Genomic DNA, 21,186 nt, shown 5'->3' with positions numbered 1-21,186 from the left:
CTAATCATCAATCATGCGTCTTTCACTTGAATCCATGGGAACCACTTAACCAATTTGAAATCAAGATTTTGTATTGGATGTAGGAAGGGTGGTATCATTTCTGAGTTTTTCTGTGAGTGTCATAATGACAATCAAAATTAAAAAGAGCAAAGGCAAAAGGAAATTTTTTCCTCTCTCCAGAGTCAATATTACATTTTTAAAGAGAGGAAAAAATAAAAGGTTGAAAAAGGGGACAGGAGCAGAGATGGGATTGAAGCCAAAACAGCTAAATATCTATGCAGGTGAGAATCTATCAAGGCAGATCTGACACAGAGGGCTCTTACTATATAAAAGTGGATTTTTTAGGCTGAACATGTTAATGGATTCTTTTATTTATAGTTTTTAAAAACTGCTATCATGCAAGTTGAGCACTGACTACAAGAAGACAATAAAGGTGAGCCTGGTTGGATGTGAGAAGAAGTAGAACAATGCACTCACTCAGCTTCCCCACTCTAAGACCAAAGATAAAATCATGATTTAAAGTTCCCTTGGTGATGAGGTTCTGGGTTGGATGGCAGAAAGAGCTTGAAGAACTGATAAAATTACTCCCTGAGGTAAGTAAGGAGGGAAGGGTTTGAGGGGAATCAGTTTAACCTTTATAATCCCACTCTCAGGGAAGATCCTGAGTAACCCCACCTTGCTGCATCCAACCAGAAATTCGAGTTATGTCAAACCCCTGAGGTTCAATTTCCTCTGTAAATCTGTCCCTGGCCCATGCCATCTGTGGGGTGTCTTTCCTCTGAGCCCCAAAGCTAACTAACTCTTGTAGGTGCTAAACTCCTCTATGGATTTAGCCTGCTAGTCAATGGAGTATTGATATAATTATGATATACCGTTTCTCCTGATAAATTGTGAGTTCCACTAGGAACTTGTCTTTTCCACTGCTGATTGTTAAAACCACTTTGGTGTTTAACTAAAAGTTCTTCCAAATCTATTTCGTATTTACCATTCCTGGTATCTATTGTATCTTATCATTTAGTCTGTAACCTCTTCTCCTAAATAAAGCTTCATTTTGCCAAAGAGAATGGCCATTGTGAATCTTTAAATGACAGAACCCCAACATTTGGTGCCTACATCAATCTCATCATTTAATGTTAAAACTCAACTATATCAGGAACTGCTACCTGAACCCATCCTATGAACCCAAAGGATCATGGTCTGGATCCCCTGCCTTCATGCACTTGGGAGTCATAGATCATAGCAGAAGTAGAAAGAGACTATTTTTTGGCCTATTCCCAATACTTAATGACCAGCCCTGAAGAATGTCCCCCCTGGCCCTTTGCCCCTCAAACTGAGAGTCAGAAAATCTTCATCTGACCATGTCAGGGAACTCAAAGCATTTCAACAAAAGAAGTCACATATTCCCTTAAATCAAAGATTCTTAACCCTGGGTCTCCACCAGTCTTAAAGGTCTATGGATAGATTTCAGTGGGTCCAGGGAAAAAATATAATTCTATTTCCATTATTATAGTTTTCCTTTGTAATCCTGTGTGTTTTATCAGATCCATTTTAAACCATTCTGAGAAGGGACTACATAGACTTCACTACACAATCCAAAGGGTCCATTATACTAAAGGTGCCCTAAGGGTTTAACTATAAAACTATGAATACAAAGATAACTGTCCTGTCCTCTCTAATTTGAAATCAAGAAACCTGAAATTTTAACTAAATTCTATCCAGTGATTCCTGTGTGATCCTATAGAATAAAGAATGCTTGGCTATGACTTAACATATCTTTCCAACTCTAAATCCAATGAATCTCTGACCTCCTGTTTCAGAGCTAGCTATTATGTTGTTTGGATTTGTAGAACGTCAGATCAGAACATAATGGGATAGCACACATTGAAAAAAAAAAAAAGAAAAAGAAAAACATCTTTCTAATCCAGGGCATTGTATGTGAATCTGCAAATTCAGCCTCCAATCTGTCACACCCAGGGGAAAAGAGCAGTCTTTCATTCCAAGATATTTCCACTTTTTAATAGGCTCATTCTGCCAACAAAATATATTTAAATGCCTGATTCCCACCTCCCCAGATGTAGGTTTGAAATGACTATATATTACCAAGAGACTGGTTGGCAGTCATCAGGATTTACTGAAGAGGCATCAGGATTTACACAAGTCAATGTGAGACCCTTTGAAAAGGCTCCTTTTCAAAAGAGACAGCCTGAATCTTCACAGAGTGAAACTACAATTAAGCAGGGACAGGATGATTGTCTTCTCCCATCAGCCATGCTCACCTGGGAGCAGCCTTAGAAACCTGTGCAATTACATCCTAGCAGCCCCAATAAAGGCGATAACAGAGGTACCAAATCTGACTACAAACTATTGTAACTAAATGTCTGCTGCTACCTCTTCTCTTTCTAAAAGTCTGCTGTGCTATTTTGGTTTTGTTTTTGTTTTTTCCAATAAATAAAAAGCTATTGCTATGATCAGTCCATAAATAATAGGAGGGCAATTCTCTGCTTCAATCCAATGCCAGCTTGGTTCAAGCAGAGAATCCAAGCAGGGAAGAGGGAAAGTTTTTATACAGCATCTTCTATGTGCCGTTATATTACCTACTTTTTTTGGTTCTATTTTGAGTTATTTCTTCTTTCTTCTCTCTCAACTCCATATTATGAAGGCTAAAATTTGAATCAAATATATGTATACAGAACCACATAATACATACTTCTATATATATATATATATCAGTTCTTTCTCGGGAGGTGAATAGAATGTTCCTTTATAAGACTTTCATTATTGATTTAAATAATTGCATTATTCAAAATAGCTTACTCATTTGTAGTTGCTCTATGAAAAACATCGTTGTTACTGTACACCATGTTCTCTTGGTACTACTCATTTTACTCTTTTATTTCATGCAAAACTTTCCATGGTTTTCTGAAACCAACCTGCTCATCAGTCCTTACAACACAGTAGTATTCTATCACATGATATTCTATGTTGTTGTTGGTTTTTAGTATCGTCTGACTTTTCGTGACCCCATCTGGGGTTTTCTTGGCAAAGACACTAAAATGATTAGCCATTTTCTTCTCTAACTCATTTTATAGATAAGGAAAATGAGGAAAAGACAGTTAAGTGACTTGCCCAAAGTCACATAGCTAGTAAATATCTAAGATTATATTTGAACTTAGGAAGATTAGTCCTGACTTTAAGTCCAGTACTCTCAACACAACCTAATTGCCCTATATTTGTTTATACTTATCTTTATCCTATTTATTTATAAACATACTTTATATACATGTATTCTTAGTTATATGTATCTATGTATTTATATATGAATTTCCTGTCTCTCTCATTAGAATGTAAATTCCTTCTGAGTAGAGATTATTTTATTTTTTGTATTTTTATCTATATTGATTGGCATATAATAGAAACTAAATACATGTTTATTAATTAATTGAGGAAGAGACTATTTCCCAATAAGACCAAAATATTCAGTTCTCAACTAATTTTCCTAATAATGTTACTGCATTCTGTCCTAATCATTTTATAATTGTTCATTGATTAACCTTCTCTTTTCTACATGGAATAATTTTATTGAATCCATATTGAATTCTTGTTTGTATTATCAAGATCTCTTTTTTAATCTCCTTTGTTGTGTAGAATACATAGATTTCAAGCCTATAACTACTTCTATAATTATCAACTCTAATAAGTATCAAGTTTCACATGAAAAATCAATAACCATGAGAATAAAAACAGTCTAATTCCTCTATTGAAAAGTCTGATTCTCCATGCTGAATCTGGAAAAACCATAATGGCAGATAAAAGACAAAGTTTGGCTAAGGTCTTTAGCCCCTGGAATCACAGTATCTAGTAATGTCTATAGATGGACACTGTGCAGGAAATGCCAATCATGAGAGTGTCTCTTAGATGACACTATAAGCCCCCTAACTAAAACCTTAGTTTATACAAAAAAAAATTTATTTCAAGGAAAAATGTAATATACTTTCCAATATATCTGATGCATTGTCTAAAGAAATTTCTTAGACTCAAGCACATATCCAATCCAATCCAATCCATGATACTGTGTGCAATATGGTGATTAAGTACTAATCTTTATTATTTTACATTGGTTGATTACCTACACAAGAAGAGACAAGCCCACTGCACTGTCATCCTTATGCATTTAATGTCCAAACAGCATTTCACCTCCCATTACAGGGAAAGGACAGGGGAAAATCAACCTTGATTGCTGAGTATTTTTCAAAATTGCAACAGTGACAGTAAGTTATTCCCATTCTGAGTAAGACTGCAGTTTCTTGCATGCTCAGAATGAGATTCAGAGATGGAAAAGAATGACAATTGGTCATTTAAATACTTCAAATCCAACCTCAGATTGGATTAACTAGCTATGTGACTATGACATAAAGTCACTAAACCTAAATGTCTCAATTTCCTCCACTATTAAATGTACATCCTGATGCCTATCTCACACAGTCTTTGTGAGGACTGAATGAGAATATTTCTACAGGACTTAGCACATTATTTGGCACATGCTTAACAAATGCTTGTTCTCTTTCATCAAAGGAGACTGTAAAGCAGGGATCCTCAAACTTTTTAAATATGGGGCCAGTTCACTGTCCCTCAGACTGTTGGAGGGCCGGACTATAGTAAAAACAAAAACTTTGTTTTGTGGGCTTTTAAATAAAGAAATTTCATAGCCCTGGGTGAGGGGGATAAATGTCCTCAGCTGCTACATCTGGCCCATGGGCCATAGTTTGAGGACCCCAGCGGTAAAGTATTAATGATAGTGATGAATTGTTTAAACAATGACAAAAACAACTGTGTCCGAAGAAAAGACCACCCCCTCCACTGATGATGATATTTGGCCATGGAAGAATGTAAGTCCCCTTCTTCTCCCAATTTTGAGAATGATCCTATAAATGCTTTTCCTGTCACCCAAGATCAATGATTGAACGGGGATCAAACTAAGCAGAATATGCTCCCCCTCCTAATCTGAAATGATGAGAAGAAAGACTGTATTTCAATAATGAGAAGATTGCTAAATACTGTGAAGAAGCAAAATAATATTAAAAAGTATACTGGAAGGAAAATATCTTGATAACTTAGGCAAATGCTCTTAACCTAAGATTAGATACTCCTCCAAAACATTGACAAACTGATAGGCTTGTTTGAATGTTTCTAACTCCATCCCAAAGCTACTCTCTATCAATTTTCTACTTAAGGACTTCAGCCCAGCTGATTGATGAATGCAAACCAGTAGGTCTGGGGGACATTGAAGAATTAATGTTCCTACCTTGCCTGACCTTTAAATCCCAAGCTTCCTACACTCTATTTTTATTCAAATCACTGAGTATATTTGTATCATTGAGATAAAGAACCTCATCCCTGGACTCTCTCATTTTCCCTTTCTATAACCTAGAAGTGTATATGGAATCAAATATTCGTCATTCCCAAGAACAGATCAAGAGGAAGGGTTGGCAAGGAGTAGGAAGAGAAAAATGAACTACAGAAAATTTTGCCTTAATAAATATTGTAATATGTCAATCAAAAAGCATTAACTAAGCTCCTATGTGGCAGATACTGTGCTAAGAGCTAGATATATGAAGACAAAAATAAAATAGACCTTGACCCCAAAGAAATTATATTCTACTGGGGGAACAACATATACAAATCTTCAGTTACCATGACCCTAATCTGTCAGCAGCCATCAACAATGAGGCAAGCCCCTCCATCATCAAAAAGATTACAGCTTACTGAAGACTCAAATGACAGCAAGTATTTTTAATTAAGGTTTTACTTTTTTATATGATACTATTGCACACTTAATAGCTTACAATACAGTGTGAATACAAATTTTATATGCACTAAGGAATAAAAAAAATTCACTTTATTTAAATATTTGCTTTGTTGTGGTGGGTCTGTGTCCAAACTCCTATCTCTGAGGTATGCCTGTATCAGTAATGTAACAAAAGTATTGCTTAATAAAGAGATCCAAATAATGTCACAATATAAATACTTCATGCCATAGGATAAACAACACTTGGAGAAATGTAGTCATCAGTCTGTGCTCCAGGAGGTGAAAATGACAAGATCAAGACACTGTCTTAGTCCTTCCTTGATGCTGTACCAAAGCCTCCCACACTTGTAAACCCACTGCATTTTCAGCTGTGTTAATTTTTTTCCCCTTTCAGTGACATCTCATGATATGAATTATACAAAAAAAAATCCAAGTGGGAAAACGTGGGAAGGCCTGATAGTTTTATGCTTAAAACCAAATGAAGAGGATGGGAGCAATTCATTCTCTGAACTCTTGAGTCTTAAATGGTGAAGTTTTCGTTGGCACAGAGGGAAGGGTGCAAAACTCAGATAAATTAGCTGTCACTTTACCAGCTCTGTATCTGTGCTTCAGGAACCTTTAAAGCCTAAAGTGATTCAACTTGAGCACTGGAGAAAGTGGAAGTAAAAGCACTCTCATCGAGACTTGCATGCTGCCTAATCAAAGTGAAAGTATCTCCCCAGGTAACCTGGAGAAACAATACTGTTGTTCCCGGGACTAGTTTTGCCTTGCTGGCAATTTCTAAAAGCAGGCAAGAGCCCTTATTATGCAGTGGGAGGAGCTGAGAAATACAAGGTTTGGGTTCCCAGCTATGTCACCTAATAGATGAGTTATCCTGGTCCTAATCTTTCTGGGTCTCAGATCATTTATCTATTAAATGTGGAAACTGGATGAGCTAATTATAGCTTGATATACAGTACTTTAAGGGTTACAAAGAAATGCACTCACATCTTGTTTGAGCTTCATAACAGCCCTATAAGGTAAGTATTTCAGTTATTGTTGTTGAGTTGTTTTCCAGACATGTCCAACTCTTCATGACCCCATTTAGAGTTTTCTTGTCAGAAATACAGTTCATTTTACAGATGAAGAAACTGAGGCAAACAAATGTTTGAAGTTGGGTTTGAACTCATGAAGACGAATCTTGATGATTCCAGATCCAGCAACCTATTCATTCCACCACTTAGTTGCCCCTATTCCATTTATTATCCATTTTACAGATATGCTGTTACCAAAAACAAGTAATTCTTTTTATCTGTTTACAAGTTAAATATTTAAGTCTATAAAAATACTTCCTAAAATAACTGATGAACTCAAACTTAATAATTATTATCCAGGCTCAAAAAGGTATACTCACCCTGAAAAATCTGTAGTAAGAATCCCATAGTGGAATATGTATATCCGGCTTATATGGCATACTGTGAGATAACCCATTGCAACCACAAAGGAGTACCTAGAAATACAATTCACCAGAAATTAGATTATCAATTTTTATAATCATCCTCAATAACAGCATCATCATAACAAGATGGGACATCCTGTATACTTATAATGAGTTCATAAACTAGCATTTTGTATGTATATCATATGACCAAGAGATTTCTACCTCCATAATAGATCATTGAAAAACAAAAATAAATTCTGTATAATTATTATGACCAAAGCTGACTTCAGAAAAGAATCTCATTGTCAAAGTAGAAGACAATGGAGATGGAATATTTTATATACTACAAGAAATAACCATTGTTTGATTTTGTTGAATTGCTTTTTTTTTTTACTTGTTAGGTCTTTTTTCTACTAGGGATTTCTTGCAGATGATGTGAATATATTTTAAAATGAATAGGATATAAAAATAAGATATATCAATGAAACAATAATAAAGTATTGAGGCATAATATGGCATGCAAAGATTCTTAATCAGGAGTCCATGAACTTGTTTTTAAAAATATTTTGATTATAGTATTTCAAAACAAATGATTTTTTTTCTGATTTTATGTATTTAATTTTATGCATTTAAAAACAGTGATTTTTAGGCTTCTCCAGCCTACTAAAGGAGTACATGAAATAAAAAAAAGATTTGGAATGCCTGGCCTAGGTTCAAGATCCATTCCTTATATACACTCATTATGAGATCCTGGGCAAGTCACTTAACTTCTCAGTTCCCTGTCCAACTCTCTAAGATTATACAGTGTAGAATAGCTACCTATCTGTAGACCAAGTTTCCTATGCCTACTAAGTCTGGACCAAAAGAAATTAAAGTGTAATGATTGACCTAGTTAGTATTATTAGCAATAATAACGAAATTCAGCTAACAGTTTGTGGCCAATTCACCAAAGTTAGGAAAAAGCAGAATGCAGAAAGACAGAAGCAGAAACAGAAGTAATTAAACATTCTACCTTAGCAAAGTGGCTTATTTATCTCCTTTTACAAACCAGCTCATGGTCCACCAATCATAGTGGACTCAACAATTGTAGATGTTACCTGGTTCTTCTAAGACAAATTATATGGAAGAAGCTACTTAAAAAGTCTTATTGAGAGACAAAATGGAGATGGAGTGAAAAATGATAGTTCTCTAGTCCTATTTATTTTCTGAGAATATACTCACTACAAACTCTAAAAGTTCAAGACAGGAATCCAGGGTGGAGTGAGAAGACTATCTCATGCCAAGTTCCTAATCTGGAGTCTATAAACTTTTATATTAAATAAATTTCATTACTTTATTTCAATATAATTTATTTTATAATCCCATAAATTTTATTTGATGCACTGTGATTCTAAGAAGAAGTCCATGGGCTTCCCCAGACCACCCAAGGGATCCATGCTACACTCAGAAACATTCAGGTCTCCTGACTTAGTGAGACACCCTCTATGTGATATCTGACTTCTTCCTATGAGCTGCCAGATACAACTCTCTCTGCTGCCCTTTCCTGGCCCTTAGTCAAGAGCTCTTCAGCTGCTGCCTTGACCCTTCGCCTGGCCTCCACTTTCCCATGGCCAGGAGATTCAAGTCAGTTCAGTCTAAGTGGCTGGTGGTACTGACCATTAAAAACAGTGCCAGATGTGAGGGCATAATGCCATAAGTAGATTTATTCTCTGGACAAAAGCATCCTTTCAGACTAGATGGGTTCAATCACATTTTCTTCCACCTGGTTTGAATAGGCTGAGAGACTTCCTTTCTCTCCCAATGATCCCATCACTGAAGGGTAGGGTCAAGAAGCTCACTGAAATTCCTGACCAACAGTGATGAAGGTAAGTTTCTTTTCTTCTTCTTTGTGTATGTTGTTTTCAATCTCACTCCTTAACTTTCAACATTTATATAGTGCTTTACTATATGCACATATACATAAACACATATATATTTATTTATGTATTAATATATTTCAAATGGGTTTATATACATATTCATTATATTATTCATTTATATACATATTCATAACATTTATTAATTAGGCATTGTGCTATCCATATATACTCACACATGCACACACATATGAACTGAGTTGATTTGCTTAACAAATGCTGATTCTTTATTCCCTCATCCCCCTTCTCACCCAACTGACTCAATTAAATAAAGAGAAATTTAAGGGCTGAGACTGTGTTTTTGTCTTTGTATCTATTCCCAGTGTTTAGCATAGTGTCTGGCACACAGTGCTTAATGAATACTTGGATATCATGAGATTTTTGTTTTCTTTGTCAATTCAGGTACCTCTAAAGGCAAAGGATATTAGAATTTTATTACCTTGTAAGCTAGCTGAGTTCTGTACCTAGTTTATCCATCTGTAACTTTAATTGACTCCCTTCTGTAATATTGGCAACAATGCAAGCAAACAGAGAAAGAACTTATTTTGGCATTTTTGCTTTCTGGCATCATGACACGTCCCTGCATAACCATAATATTAGTATGTGGTAAAGCAAAAACAGTCACAGTCTGTCTGCAAAGTTCTAAGATTCATCAGGATCAGGGGACTTCATTCCTGGAAGCTGATGAATATAAGGGACCTAAACAAGTCACTGACTAGCTCTCTATCTTAGCAGTCTTTCATCTATCCCATGCCATTCATCCCATCAGGATCCCAAGGGTGTTGGGCTAATGGACAAATTACTGTGTGTAAAGTAATTGGAAATGTGCTGTACAGATGCAGAGAATTATTGATTCAGTCTTCAGCTACATCCAAAGTCAATACGAGGGAAGCCAAACTTTGAAAATAGGTTACTTACAAACACTTTGCATTATTATGTGCAGCATTTCCAATACTTTATAGTTATGCTTTCCAAGGGAGAAAGAGATGAATTACCTAATCACCCATCTGGAACAAATGATAAAATCCCTAGCAAGGAGTATACTTGGAACATAGATTATTTGATTATTGCTCTTCACAGTCAGTCTGGACTCAAAACTGAGTATCTATAAAAATCTAAAAGTACATAAAACACTTGTATTACAAATAAGAAATTTATTGCAAGGGAATATGAGTTATAAACTAAAAAAATTTAAATTTCCAAGCCTATTAAGGGGCAAAGATTAATGTAATTTTTTTCATCAAAAATCTCTTTGAAACTGAATATATTTAAGTTGACATATTAAGAAAAAAGGAAGAGGGGAGTCAATAGTTTATTGTCTGTCAACCTATTTTTAAAAACAATGAAAACTAGAAGACAGAAGTAATCTAAAGGGTCAGTTAGTTGGTGCAGTGGACAGAGCACAGAGCAGGGAATCAGGAAAATGTGAGTTCAAACATAACCTCAGATATTTACTAGATGTGTCTCTCTGGACAAGTCATTTAACCCTGTTTGCCTCAGTTCCTCATTTCTAAAATGAGTTGTAAAAGGAATGGCTCCAATATCTTTGCCAAGAAAACTTGCAATCGAGTCATGAAGTCAGTCATGACTGAAACAAAAATCACTTAAAGTTTTCTGAGAGAACTTGAAATGGTTGCAGTAGTCATTCCTCATTAGTCTAAAATTTTCAGCATAACAGATTTTGTCATAACAATAATGGTAATAGCTAGCATTTATAAAGTGCTTTAAAGTTTGCAAAACTCTTTATATTCTTTCATGTTATCTTTATAAGAACCCTGAGAGTTAATATCATTATTATCCATTTTACAGATGAGGAAACTGAGGCAGAAAGAGATTATGTGACTTGTCCAGGATCACATATTTATTGTTTGAGCCTAAATTTCAACCCAAGTTTTCCTGATTCCAGGTCTAGTACTCTTATGTTCAATGACACCATGTTGCCTTCAATCTCCAATGTGATAGTTTCTTTTTCCCAGAAATAAAATAATAATAATAGTAACAGTGACAGCTAATACTTTGATTTTTCTTAAAGAACCTGTGATTTCTTTGATATAATTATTCCCTCTACTAATACAGACTGAAATCCTTCCATGTGTCATCAATTGTTCTGACCAACCTTTTAATGATAAATGTAGGCTGCTCCTAAGGATAAGGGAAACACTCTGTCCACTATTGGATTTACTCAAAAAAAATTTTCTAGCTTAATAGGAGTTTGTGATGATATGATGATGATAATAGCTAAAATTTATATTTGTTATATTAATCATAACCAACATAGCACTTCCTATCTATCAGGTACTCTGCTAAGTACTTTACAATTATTATTTCATTTGCTTCTCATGACAACCCTGTGGGGAAGGTACTCTTATTATTCCCATTTACTATGAAGAAACTAAAGCAAACAGCTTAAATGATTTGACAAGGCTCACACAGCTAATGAATATCTGAGACCAGATTTCAACTCAGATCTCCCTGATTCCAGGCCTGATGTTCTATATACTTCACTATGTAGATGCCCATATATAGTAAATACAGTATTTCAGAAACTTTTGTCTTCAGTACAGCATGTTAAAGCACTGAAAGACTATAAAGTCATCTGAATAAAGAATATAATGAGATGCTCCATATGTATTGTTTTCTTTAAAAAAAGGAAAACTTAGAGAAATCTCTTTTATGCAACTTCTCATCTCAAAACAAATCAATATTTGTTCACTAAATTTCTTTCTGAATGCAGAGCATTATGCTAGGCTCTCAGAGAGATATAAATTTTAGATAAGGCATGGCCTCATCTTTCCTGAAGCTTATAATCTAAAAATATACTTTATCATACTACAATAGGTAAAAGTAATACAAAATAATGATTATAAGTTCAAAGTACAAAATGCCACATCAGACCCAAGGGGGCAAAGTCGTTACTGACCATGGAGATTAAGGAGAAATGAGGTAGCAGTTATGATTGTATTTCAAACAATAGGTAAAAATTTAACAGGCAAAGAAAAGTAAAAAGGATTATTTAGAAATCAGAAGGGTACAAAATAAGCATCCCAGAAGTTAGCAGAGCAGGACATGATAAATGCTTGTTCATTGATAAAGAAATGTTAGACAAAAGATAGAGTCTACTGGGCTAGGGATTTGGGGAAGGGGAGGATAAAGACAGCCCAGTTTGACTAAAGTATAGACAACAAAAAAGGGAATAATATTAAAGAAAAAATGGAAAAATAGGATGGTGAAATTTTGTGACAAGGCTTGAATGGAAGGCAAAAGGATTTAAACTTCACTTATTAGGCAATAGGTCTTCAAAGTTTTCTGAGCAGAGGAATGAGTGACCAAGTAAGTACCTGCTAAGTACTAAGCATTCACTGCATGACACCATGGGATAATAAAGAAAAATGAAATAAAACTAATTTGACTAGACCATAAAAGAAGACTGAAGTATAATTATAGATACATATATACATATGTATATAATTATTTGTGATTATATAAATGTTATATGTTGTATTAAAACTATTGAATGTAAATATATAATTATAATAATATATGTGTATGTGTGTATAATAAAGTCAGTATAATAAATAGAGTAAATATAAGGCAAGTCCTAGAGTCACAAATACCTAAACTCTTATCCAACCTTATACACTTTCAAAGTCATGACCTTGGGCTAGTTACTTAACATTTGTCTGCTTCAGTTTCCTCAAATGTTTATGTATTTATTTATGTGTCTACATATTTATATATGTTTTAATTAAAATGGCATCTACCTCTCAGGGTTGTTATAAGGAATAAGTGAGATAATATTTGTAAAGCTATTAACATCATGTCCAGAATATAGTAGATGCTATATAAAAAACTCTTATTAAATCTTGAAAAATTGATTGAGTAATGCTGTAAAAAGCTTTAAATGCCGAACAGAAGAATATTTGCTTTTATATATAATAAGAAGTCAACAGGATTTACTTTGAAGGCAATTGACATGGTTAGAGCTAAGCTTTAGGAAAAACATTTTGTTGGTTTTAAAGAAAATGAGTTAGAATGTTGTGATATAAGGCAGAAAGATAATAAGAAGGTCATTAAAGCAGCATATTTCAAAGGACACAAAGAGTGGAGGACTGAAGACTTGCACTTTTCAAAAAGGTCAAATGAATGTTTTATAAGGGCACTGGCAAAAGAGAGAAAGAGGGAGAGGATGAGAAAGATATTGCAAAGATAGAATCACCCTAAAAGTATGTGATTACTCTCTCTCCTCTGAAATTCTATAGCACTTATTATACATACCATTCATATGTTATACTATGTTATCTCTAGCACATCTTATATATGTCCCAACTATTCTTGTAAGACATGGTCCTGTACAATAATGTATTCTGCTATCACCCCCTAACAACACAATGTTCTATATAAGCAAAAATTCAAATCTGGCACATACTATAAATCCTTTGATGGTACAAACCATATTATTTATACCCTCTGTGCCTAATATAGTACCTCATACAGATTTGGTGATTTAAAAAAAATGTGCTGATAACTTGTTGATGATAATGAATCTGCCCAAGTAAATGTGGTCTTAAACTTTCACCATAGTCAAGAGAAGGAATATACCTCATCAGATCAGAATTGGAAATAATAACAAGTAAGTAAATATAACTGACACTAATCCTTATTAGAGATGGAAGATAAAGGCCCCACCATCCTGGAGAAATTATTGTAAAGCTCAAAGAGATGTCACTTTTCATCAACATAATCTCACCTGTGAACGTTGTGTGTACTTGAAGTAATCAGGATTCCATAACATATTAACACCAATACAAAAAGGTGTATAGAATACCTTAAAACACAAAGAAAAAAAACTGTCATCCAATACCACAAAGCTTGTGAAATTTAGAGATAACAAGTCTATTATTTACCCATTTCTCCACCCCCAAATGAGCTAAAACTTCTTTTGGATAAGTCTGCATTTATTCTAAGGTAAAATAATAAATCAACTAGTAATCATTCCATGAGTTAAAGAGATTGGATTCTATAGCCAAAGGACCTAATATTATTTGTAAAGTCTAGTAATTTAAGTAAATGATCCATTGTTGTACCCAGAATCCATACTCATCACTATTTTATATAGAATTGATAGTCTAGAGGAGAAGAGAATTTTAATAATGAACAAAGCATTCTAAGTTAATAAATAATCAAGACTGAATATCAGGGAGGTCTTTCCTTTGTGGCTGTTCTAGAGAGTTTAATGTAAGCTATTGGAGAATAGGAACTATCATTATTTTGTCTCTGTATGACCAATGCCAAACACAGGACCTTGCACAAAGAAGGGGCTTCATGAGTATCTGTTGAATTGAACTGAATTGAGATCAATATTCTTATGCCATATGTATTCTGAAAGGGGAAAAAAACCACATGGCACCTTTGGACAGCCTATCCACAGTCCATACTTCTGAGGGATATAAAATTCTCAGAAGTGGAATGGTCTGAAGTCCCAGTACCCCAAATTTCCATTCCTAGGAGTTCTGTCAAATAATACCTTACCTGGTCCCCTAAGCATAAGGCCTTTAACTGTACAAAAAAATGTTTCCTTAATTCAATACCTATAACAAATCTCTTCCATCATATGAGAAGGATATATTTTGTTTCAATTAAACCAACTAACTAAGCAATGATAAAAAACAATCATTTACTTATAAGACCCCATCTTGCCTTGAGCTTGGTAAAAGGGAGGAAAGCAAGACTAAAAATGAGATAATTACAAGAAAAGAGAGAATGCTCCCACAAAAGCAGATAAAGAAAAAACACCAGGTAAACAGAGTCTTTTCTGTTAAAGAAATACTGTATCTCCCTGGGAGCCATCACATTGCAATCTTGGCTCAAGGTAAACTACCCAAAAAGAAAGATTAGCTGAATTTTCTATAAAAATAATAATGCAAAAAATACACAAACAATAAACGTAAATACTAAATGTGAAAAATTCTAAAATGCCAACTTTTTTTTGCTTGTTCATACCTATCTCTATAGAAGAAAATTTTAACAATGTTTCTTTCTCAGGCTAAAGCAACTGTCCAACTAGCACAGTAAAATAAATGGAAGTTCAGATAGAGTAGTGGCATATAGATAATGATATCCAAACAGTAAATAATGGTATTGATAAGGTTTCATACTCACCATCCAAAGCAAAAGATAACAAAATAGATTCCAAAAATGGCAGCAAAGGCATGACGGATAGCAGAGCTTGTCTTCTCAGGACTCAGGTAGATGCGGAACCAAAAAGCAGCAAGTAAAGCAAAGAGCTGGCACGCCACAAAATTTACCTGAAAAAACAAGGATTAAGATTAAAGTCCTTCATTACATGCTTGTGTATGCAGGTGATCGTGCATCTCAATATTTTTAGGCTTTTAGTGGAATCTCAGAATTAGCCCTCTCCCTTCCCCTGCCTCCAATTTCACTTCAGGTGAGTATGAAAGACTGGACAGAAACCATGCTTTATTATACTAGCAGGCATGAGTAATACAGAAGCTTTTAGGGGTTTTTTGGCCACTTTATAAAAACCAGTGAAAGTTTCTTTTCTAACTCTACCAAAAGTGTTTACTATTTGATGTCAAGATGAAATTTAAGCTCACCATGAAATTAACTGGCTGTTTATTTTAACCAGCAGTCTAACTTACTATTCTGGCTCTGAATTACAGATATTCTAAGCTCCTTTCCCCTAAGGGATGATGACAAACCTCCCTATATAGTAGTTTCCACATTAGACACTTGATTATTATCAAGTATCACTTTGATCAAATATTCTTTAGACTCTCTTAGAATGATGGATTATTATCATTTAAGCAACATTTAAATTCAGGTTTATTTCTTTTTAGATTACTTTAGCTTAGAAGCAGATGTTGTACTGCTTTAAGCTTTACATGTCAAAACAATTAAACTATGCAAAATAAATTACTTTCCTTAGAAATTTTCAATGGCCTCCTATAATATATGGTATACTTTATGAGGGGAAAGGTGAAAATACAAAATAATGTCTTGGACCAGAAAGAAAAGAGTATTTTTATCTAAAGAAAAAAATTATCTCATTTTTGAACTTAGAAAAATTAGACTCCCAATACACAAAGCTAACCATTAATTAAAACAAGAAACAGAAATTATCCATTTGTTTTACATAATTGCAATGTTTTTCCTGAATATTCCATCTAAATACTTCAGATGTGATTCATGTAACGAGTACTCAACCAGAAAGAGAATTAGCAAATGTATAAACATTTGGCTAAATTTAGATACCAACAATGGTTTCCAGTGAACTAACTATACTGCCTAACTAGAGATTCCTTTGCCTTAGGGCCCAGGTCTCATAAAATATTCTCAGATAGAATCCAATTTTCTACATAGAAACTACAGTGTTTCGAACCACCTTTTTTTCCATGAGTTCAATCAAACCAACAAAATGCTATTCAGAGAATTTGTGGTCCTTTTCAAAGTATTTGCTGAACTCATCATCTTCCCATACACAACTGCTTCCCCTCCTCCACCTCTTCCTAACTTCCCCATTTCTATTAGTGGCACCATCATTCTCACTCAACCAGGTTTGAAAATGTGGAAATTCAATTATTGATTGAATATAAGGTCTCTTTACTATTTAAGGGGCATATTTCTCCACTCTTGCTGCACTAAAAATAGAAAAGATCTTTTTAACTCTTATTTTCCCCATCTCCCTTTGGATGACAGGGAATTACAGAAGACACCAGATGAAAAGTCAGGATAAACATTGGCTTTATCTGTAATCATAACTACAGTCTCAATAAGTAGACTGATCAATACTTGTTCAGTTAGGTAGTAACCAAGAGTTGAATTCAGCCAGCAGAAATTCTCTTATGTGTAAATCGTGTGTAAACCTTCTGGAGACTGATCTGACTAGCTGTGTTTGATTCTCTGTAAGATTGCTCTCCTGGTAGTTCTTTCTCAAGTTTTAGCTGGAAGATATTTCCAACTTTGAGAAAACTGAGTTCATTCCATTTAATGGAAATTTGCTACCATGTAGTGGCTCTTTTTCCTTGATATTGCTACAAGCTGGACCCAGTCCCTTCATGGACTACAATAAATGGCATAGACAGCACAAACATGAGCCCCAGGGATGAGGCAAGCTTTTTGGAGAGAGGAGTAGGAAAAGGCAATCCCCTATAAACTATGAAAGAGGAAAGTGACATCAAAAAGTGGTACTTAAGCAACAGATCATTTATTTCCCCCCAGGTACCTGGGATGGACCTTCAGTGTTGAGAATGTTCTCACTAAACTACAAGAACAGAAACTATTCAGCATCCTCAGGCAATAACAAAAGTGACTTAGAGGTGCGGGAATTAAGAGACTGGGCAGAGCTACAGGCAGATGGATATCTAACAAGGGGGGCTACTAATTTCACCCAGTCACCCAAAAGACAGCACTTTTCCTACATATAAATCAAGGGTACATAATAGCAGGAAGATATTGAAGCTTTGGGAGGAGGTCAAGATGCTCTGTGGAAAGCTGAATGATGCTTTAATGAAAAGGATGACACTGTGCCTGTTAATAGGAAGTAGCCTCTCAGAAATCATGCTCAAATGATTTTGACATCTGTCCCATATCAAGACTACATCCAGGGCAGCTAAGTGTTGCAGTGGATAGAACATATGCCCTGTAGTCAGGAGGACCAGAGTTTGCATCCAAGCTAAAACATGCCTAATATAGTTGTGGGACAGAGGTGGAGATTTGATATTCCTTTTACTTCAAAAAAAAAAAAACTAATTACAATTTAAAGAGAAATGGAAAGAACTGAAGCAACCCTCTTAGTGTATCCTCCATCATAAGTTGCCTTTCTGTTTTCACTGGGGTTTGCTCCAGGAATTCCCAATGGGACTAGAGCTGGGGTATGCCTGAAGACCAATTTCCTATAAAAGTTTCCCAAATTGTCACAAAGTCTTTGAATATGTAAATCTTCAATCCAGAAGTCTATATCATAGAAAAGAAAATTTATTCAATCTTTGTTCTCAGAGAGATGCTTGCAAAAGACAAGGGATTTCCAGAAGTCTTTCTTTATAAAGACTTTCATAAAGTTTTTGTAACTGCTGTCTGAAGCCAGCCAGCAGCAGAACTATCACCACTTGATCACTAGGTGGTAACTCAGCTTTCACTTTACTGTCCAGCCGAACCTCTTAATCAATATTTTCTATAATTATTTAGAGAATTAACATATTCTCTACATTGTAAACTAGAGGCAGGCTGAATAAAGGGGACTGATTACCCTAATGTGGGTAGTTGAAGAGTCAGTCGAGACAGTATCAATGATACAAAAGGTTTCTTATATATAACTGTTTTGCAAGCTCTTTGCTAGAGCTCTTATCTGCTGTGGGAAATATTTACTTATCTCCATTCGATAACAAATTTTTTCTAATATTTTGTGGTACTTCATTTCCTGATGTTCCCTCAATGTGAACCCAGATGCTCCTTAGCTATACTCTAACATATATACAAAATATACACATACATAAAATATCCCCTACATTAACCCAACTTCAGACATTAACTAGTTGTTTGACTCTGAGCAAACCATTTAACTCCTGTCTGCTTCATTTGAAAAATGCTTAAAATAATAGCACCTTACCCTTGAGAGTTGTTATGAAGATCAACAATTGTTAATCATTTAGCACAGTTCCTTGTACAGAGTAATGCTATATAAATGTTCATTATTATAGAAAAGTTACATATCTTTTTGTTTAATTTAGTCCAACTGAACAACCAGTCTGACTACCTGCATATGACTCACAAAATGTACTTGAAAAATTATCACTTGCTCAAAATCACAAATCTTGAGGTCAACAGTGAGTAACCCAAGAAAGCCACAAATATGTCTAAATGAACATGAAGTCATTCTTCCAGCCCTGGAGGTTCATATCAAAAGGTATAGATAGAGAACAGAGAGGGAAGTTTACCCCACCCAATGCAAGTCAATTCGCCAATATTTACTGACACCTATTGCATTGCTCACAGCTAGGTGACACAGTGAATAGACTGGTTTGGTGTTAGGAAGCTTTATTCAGGAGTTCAAATGAAGAGAAATGTACTCCTATGAAAAGGAAAGGGAGGGAACTATGGAAAGTCAGCCTCTGGTCCCAGATGATACAAGCTTTAAAGCAAGTGCTTCTTAAGCACATGGAGTTCATAAGGTTTCTTCTCATTAAAAAGAACGGCAAATCACAGAAAAATGTGACACTGAGAAGAAATAAACAATTACTTCCTGCATAATGTATTCCTTAAAATTCAGGAAAGAAAGTATCTTCAGGCATCAAAGAAAGTGGCCTACAGCCGATATCCAATTAATCAATTAACAAACATATATTAAGTGCTTACTACATGCCTTTGCTGTGCTTCCACAAGAAAGAATTAACTAGCTTCTTACTCTTCTTCCCCAAACCACCTTAAGACACACTCAAGGCTAATAATCATAATTTTCCTCCTAATATTTAGGGTTACTTTTAGATATTGAATCTTCCACACATGACAAAGCCAGAAAAAAGGCATCAGGTTATTATATTCCCCACAGACAAGGAATACAAAGAAGATTGGAAAAGATGAAAGAAATCATTTTTCAAAAGCTCTATCCAAAGCGGTTAGGCAGCTCTCAGAGAATGGCAATTTTACTAGAACTCAAAGGGAATAAAAAATGCATACTCCTTTAAAACACTTTATATTTTGGTGTTTTGGGGGGCAGAGGGTTGTGGTTATTGTTTTTTATTTTGTTTTTAATACACACATTCAAAGTTTTCCATTTCCACTGATTCACTACAGAGCAGGAGGGTAAAACTATCCTTTTATTCTTGAAATCCAGCAATGTGTCCTGCACAATCAAAGTATTGTTTGGGTATTTGTGCATAAGGAAATAATGCAGCTCAGGACAGTCCAGATGTTTTGCTCAGCCTCCCAAACACAAACTAGACTGACATAACCCACACTTAATAAAAGACTAAATTTTCCACAATTCTTGTGAGATTTTAAGGAAATAAAACACACATGTTTTAAGGTTTATCAAAGCATTTAATTTCTTGTTTCTTGAATCAAAGATGTGATCATAATATCATTTTAATGAAGTTTTTAATTAAATTTTTCTACCTTAATGTTGTGTGCTGGATTATCACCCATAATGTTATGTTAGTTGAGATTGGTTCTTTTCCCCCTCTCTTTTAATAATAATCAGTGTTTCAGGAATAAAAGGAACTTTTACATTTACACACTCCCCTTTGCCTCTAATAAAAAGATGTGGGCACACTGCTTTCAACAAAAGACAAAAATGAATACGACTATGTCTCCTGCTTCAGAAACCTACCAGTGAGGAGCAGGCGATCCTTTTTCTTGGAATGTCTCCTCTGTGAACACTGCCTTATATGTGGTGGATTAGAATAGCTCCAAAGACAAAACTAGACTAATTAAAGAATCTCTTATTTAAACAAGCCATGCTTTTATTGGTGATGGTATCTCCTTGGCAAATAGGAAAAGAGGAAAGCTGAAACTTGAAAATTTTACAAATAAATCTTAATCAGGAATGGCAAAGAACTGAAAACAAACTTTTTTTTTACAACTTTTAATAATTTTATATTGCCTTTCCTGCTGTCACCTCGGGCCACCACTCCACGCTTTATCCATTCTCTTGTACAGTAAAATGAATCCTTTGTACATTTTCATTCCAAACTCCTTCAGGCCTGTCAGCAAGAAATGCCTTTACTTCGTAAACAGCCAATTTCTTCCATGCACCAGTGGACAAGCAAATATTGAAGAAGAAAAAAAAGTTTCGTGATCAGTATGCATAATTCCTAGCCAAAGGACTCTTCCAATTGACTTATATGTTCCGTTTAGTTCTCATTATTTCACAGGAGGAAAAATACTAACAAATGAGGTGACTCTAGCAACTAAATTAAAGTCTCTGTTATGACACATGAAAAAACAAATTTCACAAATTTCTTGCTCTCCAGGACAGAAGATAAATGAATGATATTCCCACAGGGAACGTTAAAGAATCCTTCCACTAC

At 34.8% G+C, this 21,186-nt stretch overlaps 1 protein-coding gene across 1 annotated transcript in view; it reads right to left on the bottom strand.

Moving 5' to 3' along the window:
* Nucleotides 1-21,186, bottom strand: part of MBOAT1 (membrane bound O-acyltransferase domain containing 1) — a 113,624-nt gene that overhangs the window by 52,363 nt on the left and 40,075 nt on the right. Inside the window, exons 2-4 of the mRNA XM_051970623.1 lie at nt 15,302-15,447; nt 13,890-13,967; nt 7,200-7,295 (exon numbers count right to left, since the gene is read on the bottom strand). Coding sequence (XP_051826583.1) covers nt 7,200-7,295; nt 13,890-13,967; nt 15,302-15,447 — 320 coding nt within the window. The remainder of the gene's footprint in view (nt 1-7,199; nt 7,296-13,889; nt 13,968-15,301; nt 15,448-21,186) is intronic.

This window comes from Antechinus flavipes, chromosome 1 (assembly GCF_016432865.1).
Source record: "Antechinus flavipes isolate AdamAnt ecotype Samford, QLD, Australia chromosome 1, AdamAnt_v2, whole genome shotgun sequence".
NCBI lineage: Eukaryota > Metazoa > Chordata > Mammalia > Dasyuromorphia > Dasyuridae > Antechinus > Antechinus flavipes.
Note: the sequence above shows the minus strand (reverse complement) of the source record. Positions and strands in the feature narration are given on the sequence as shown.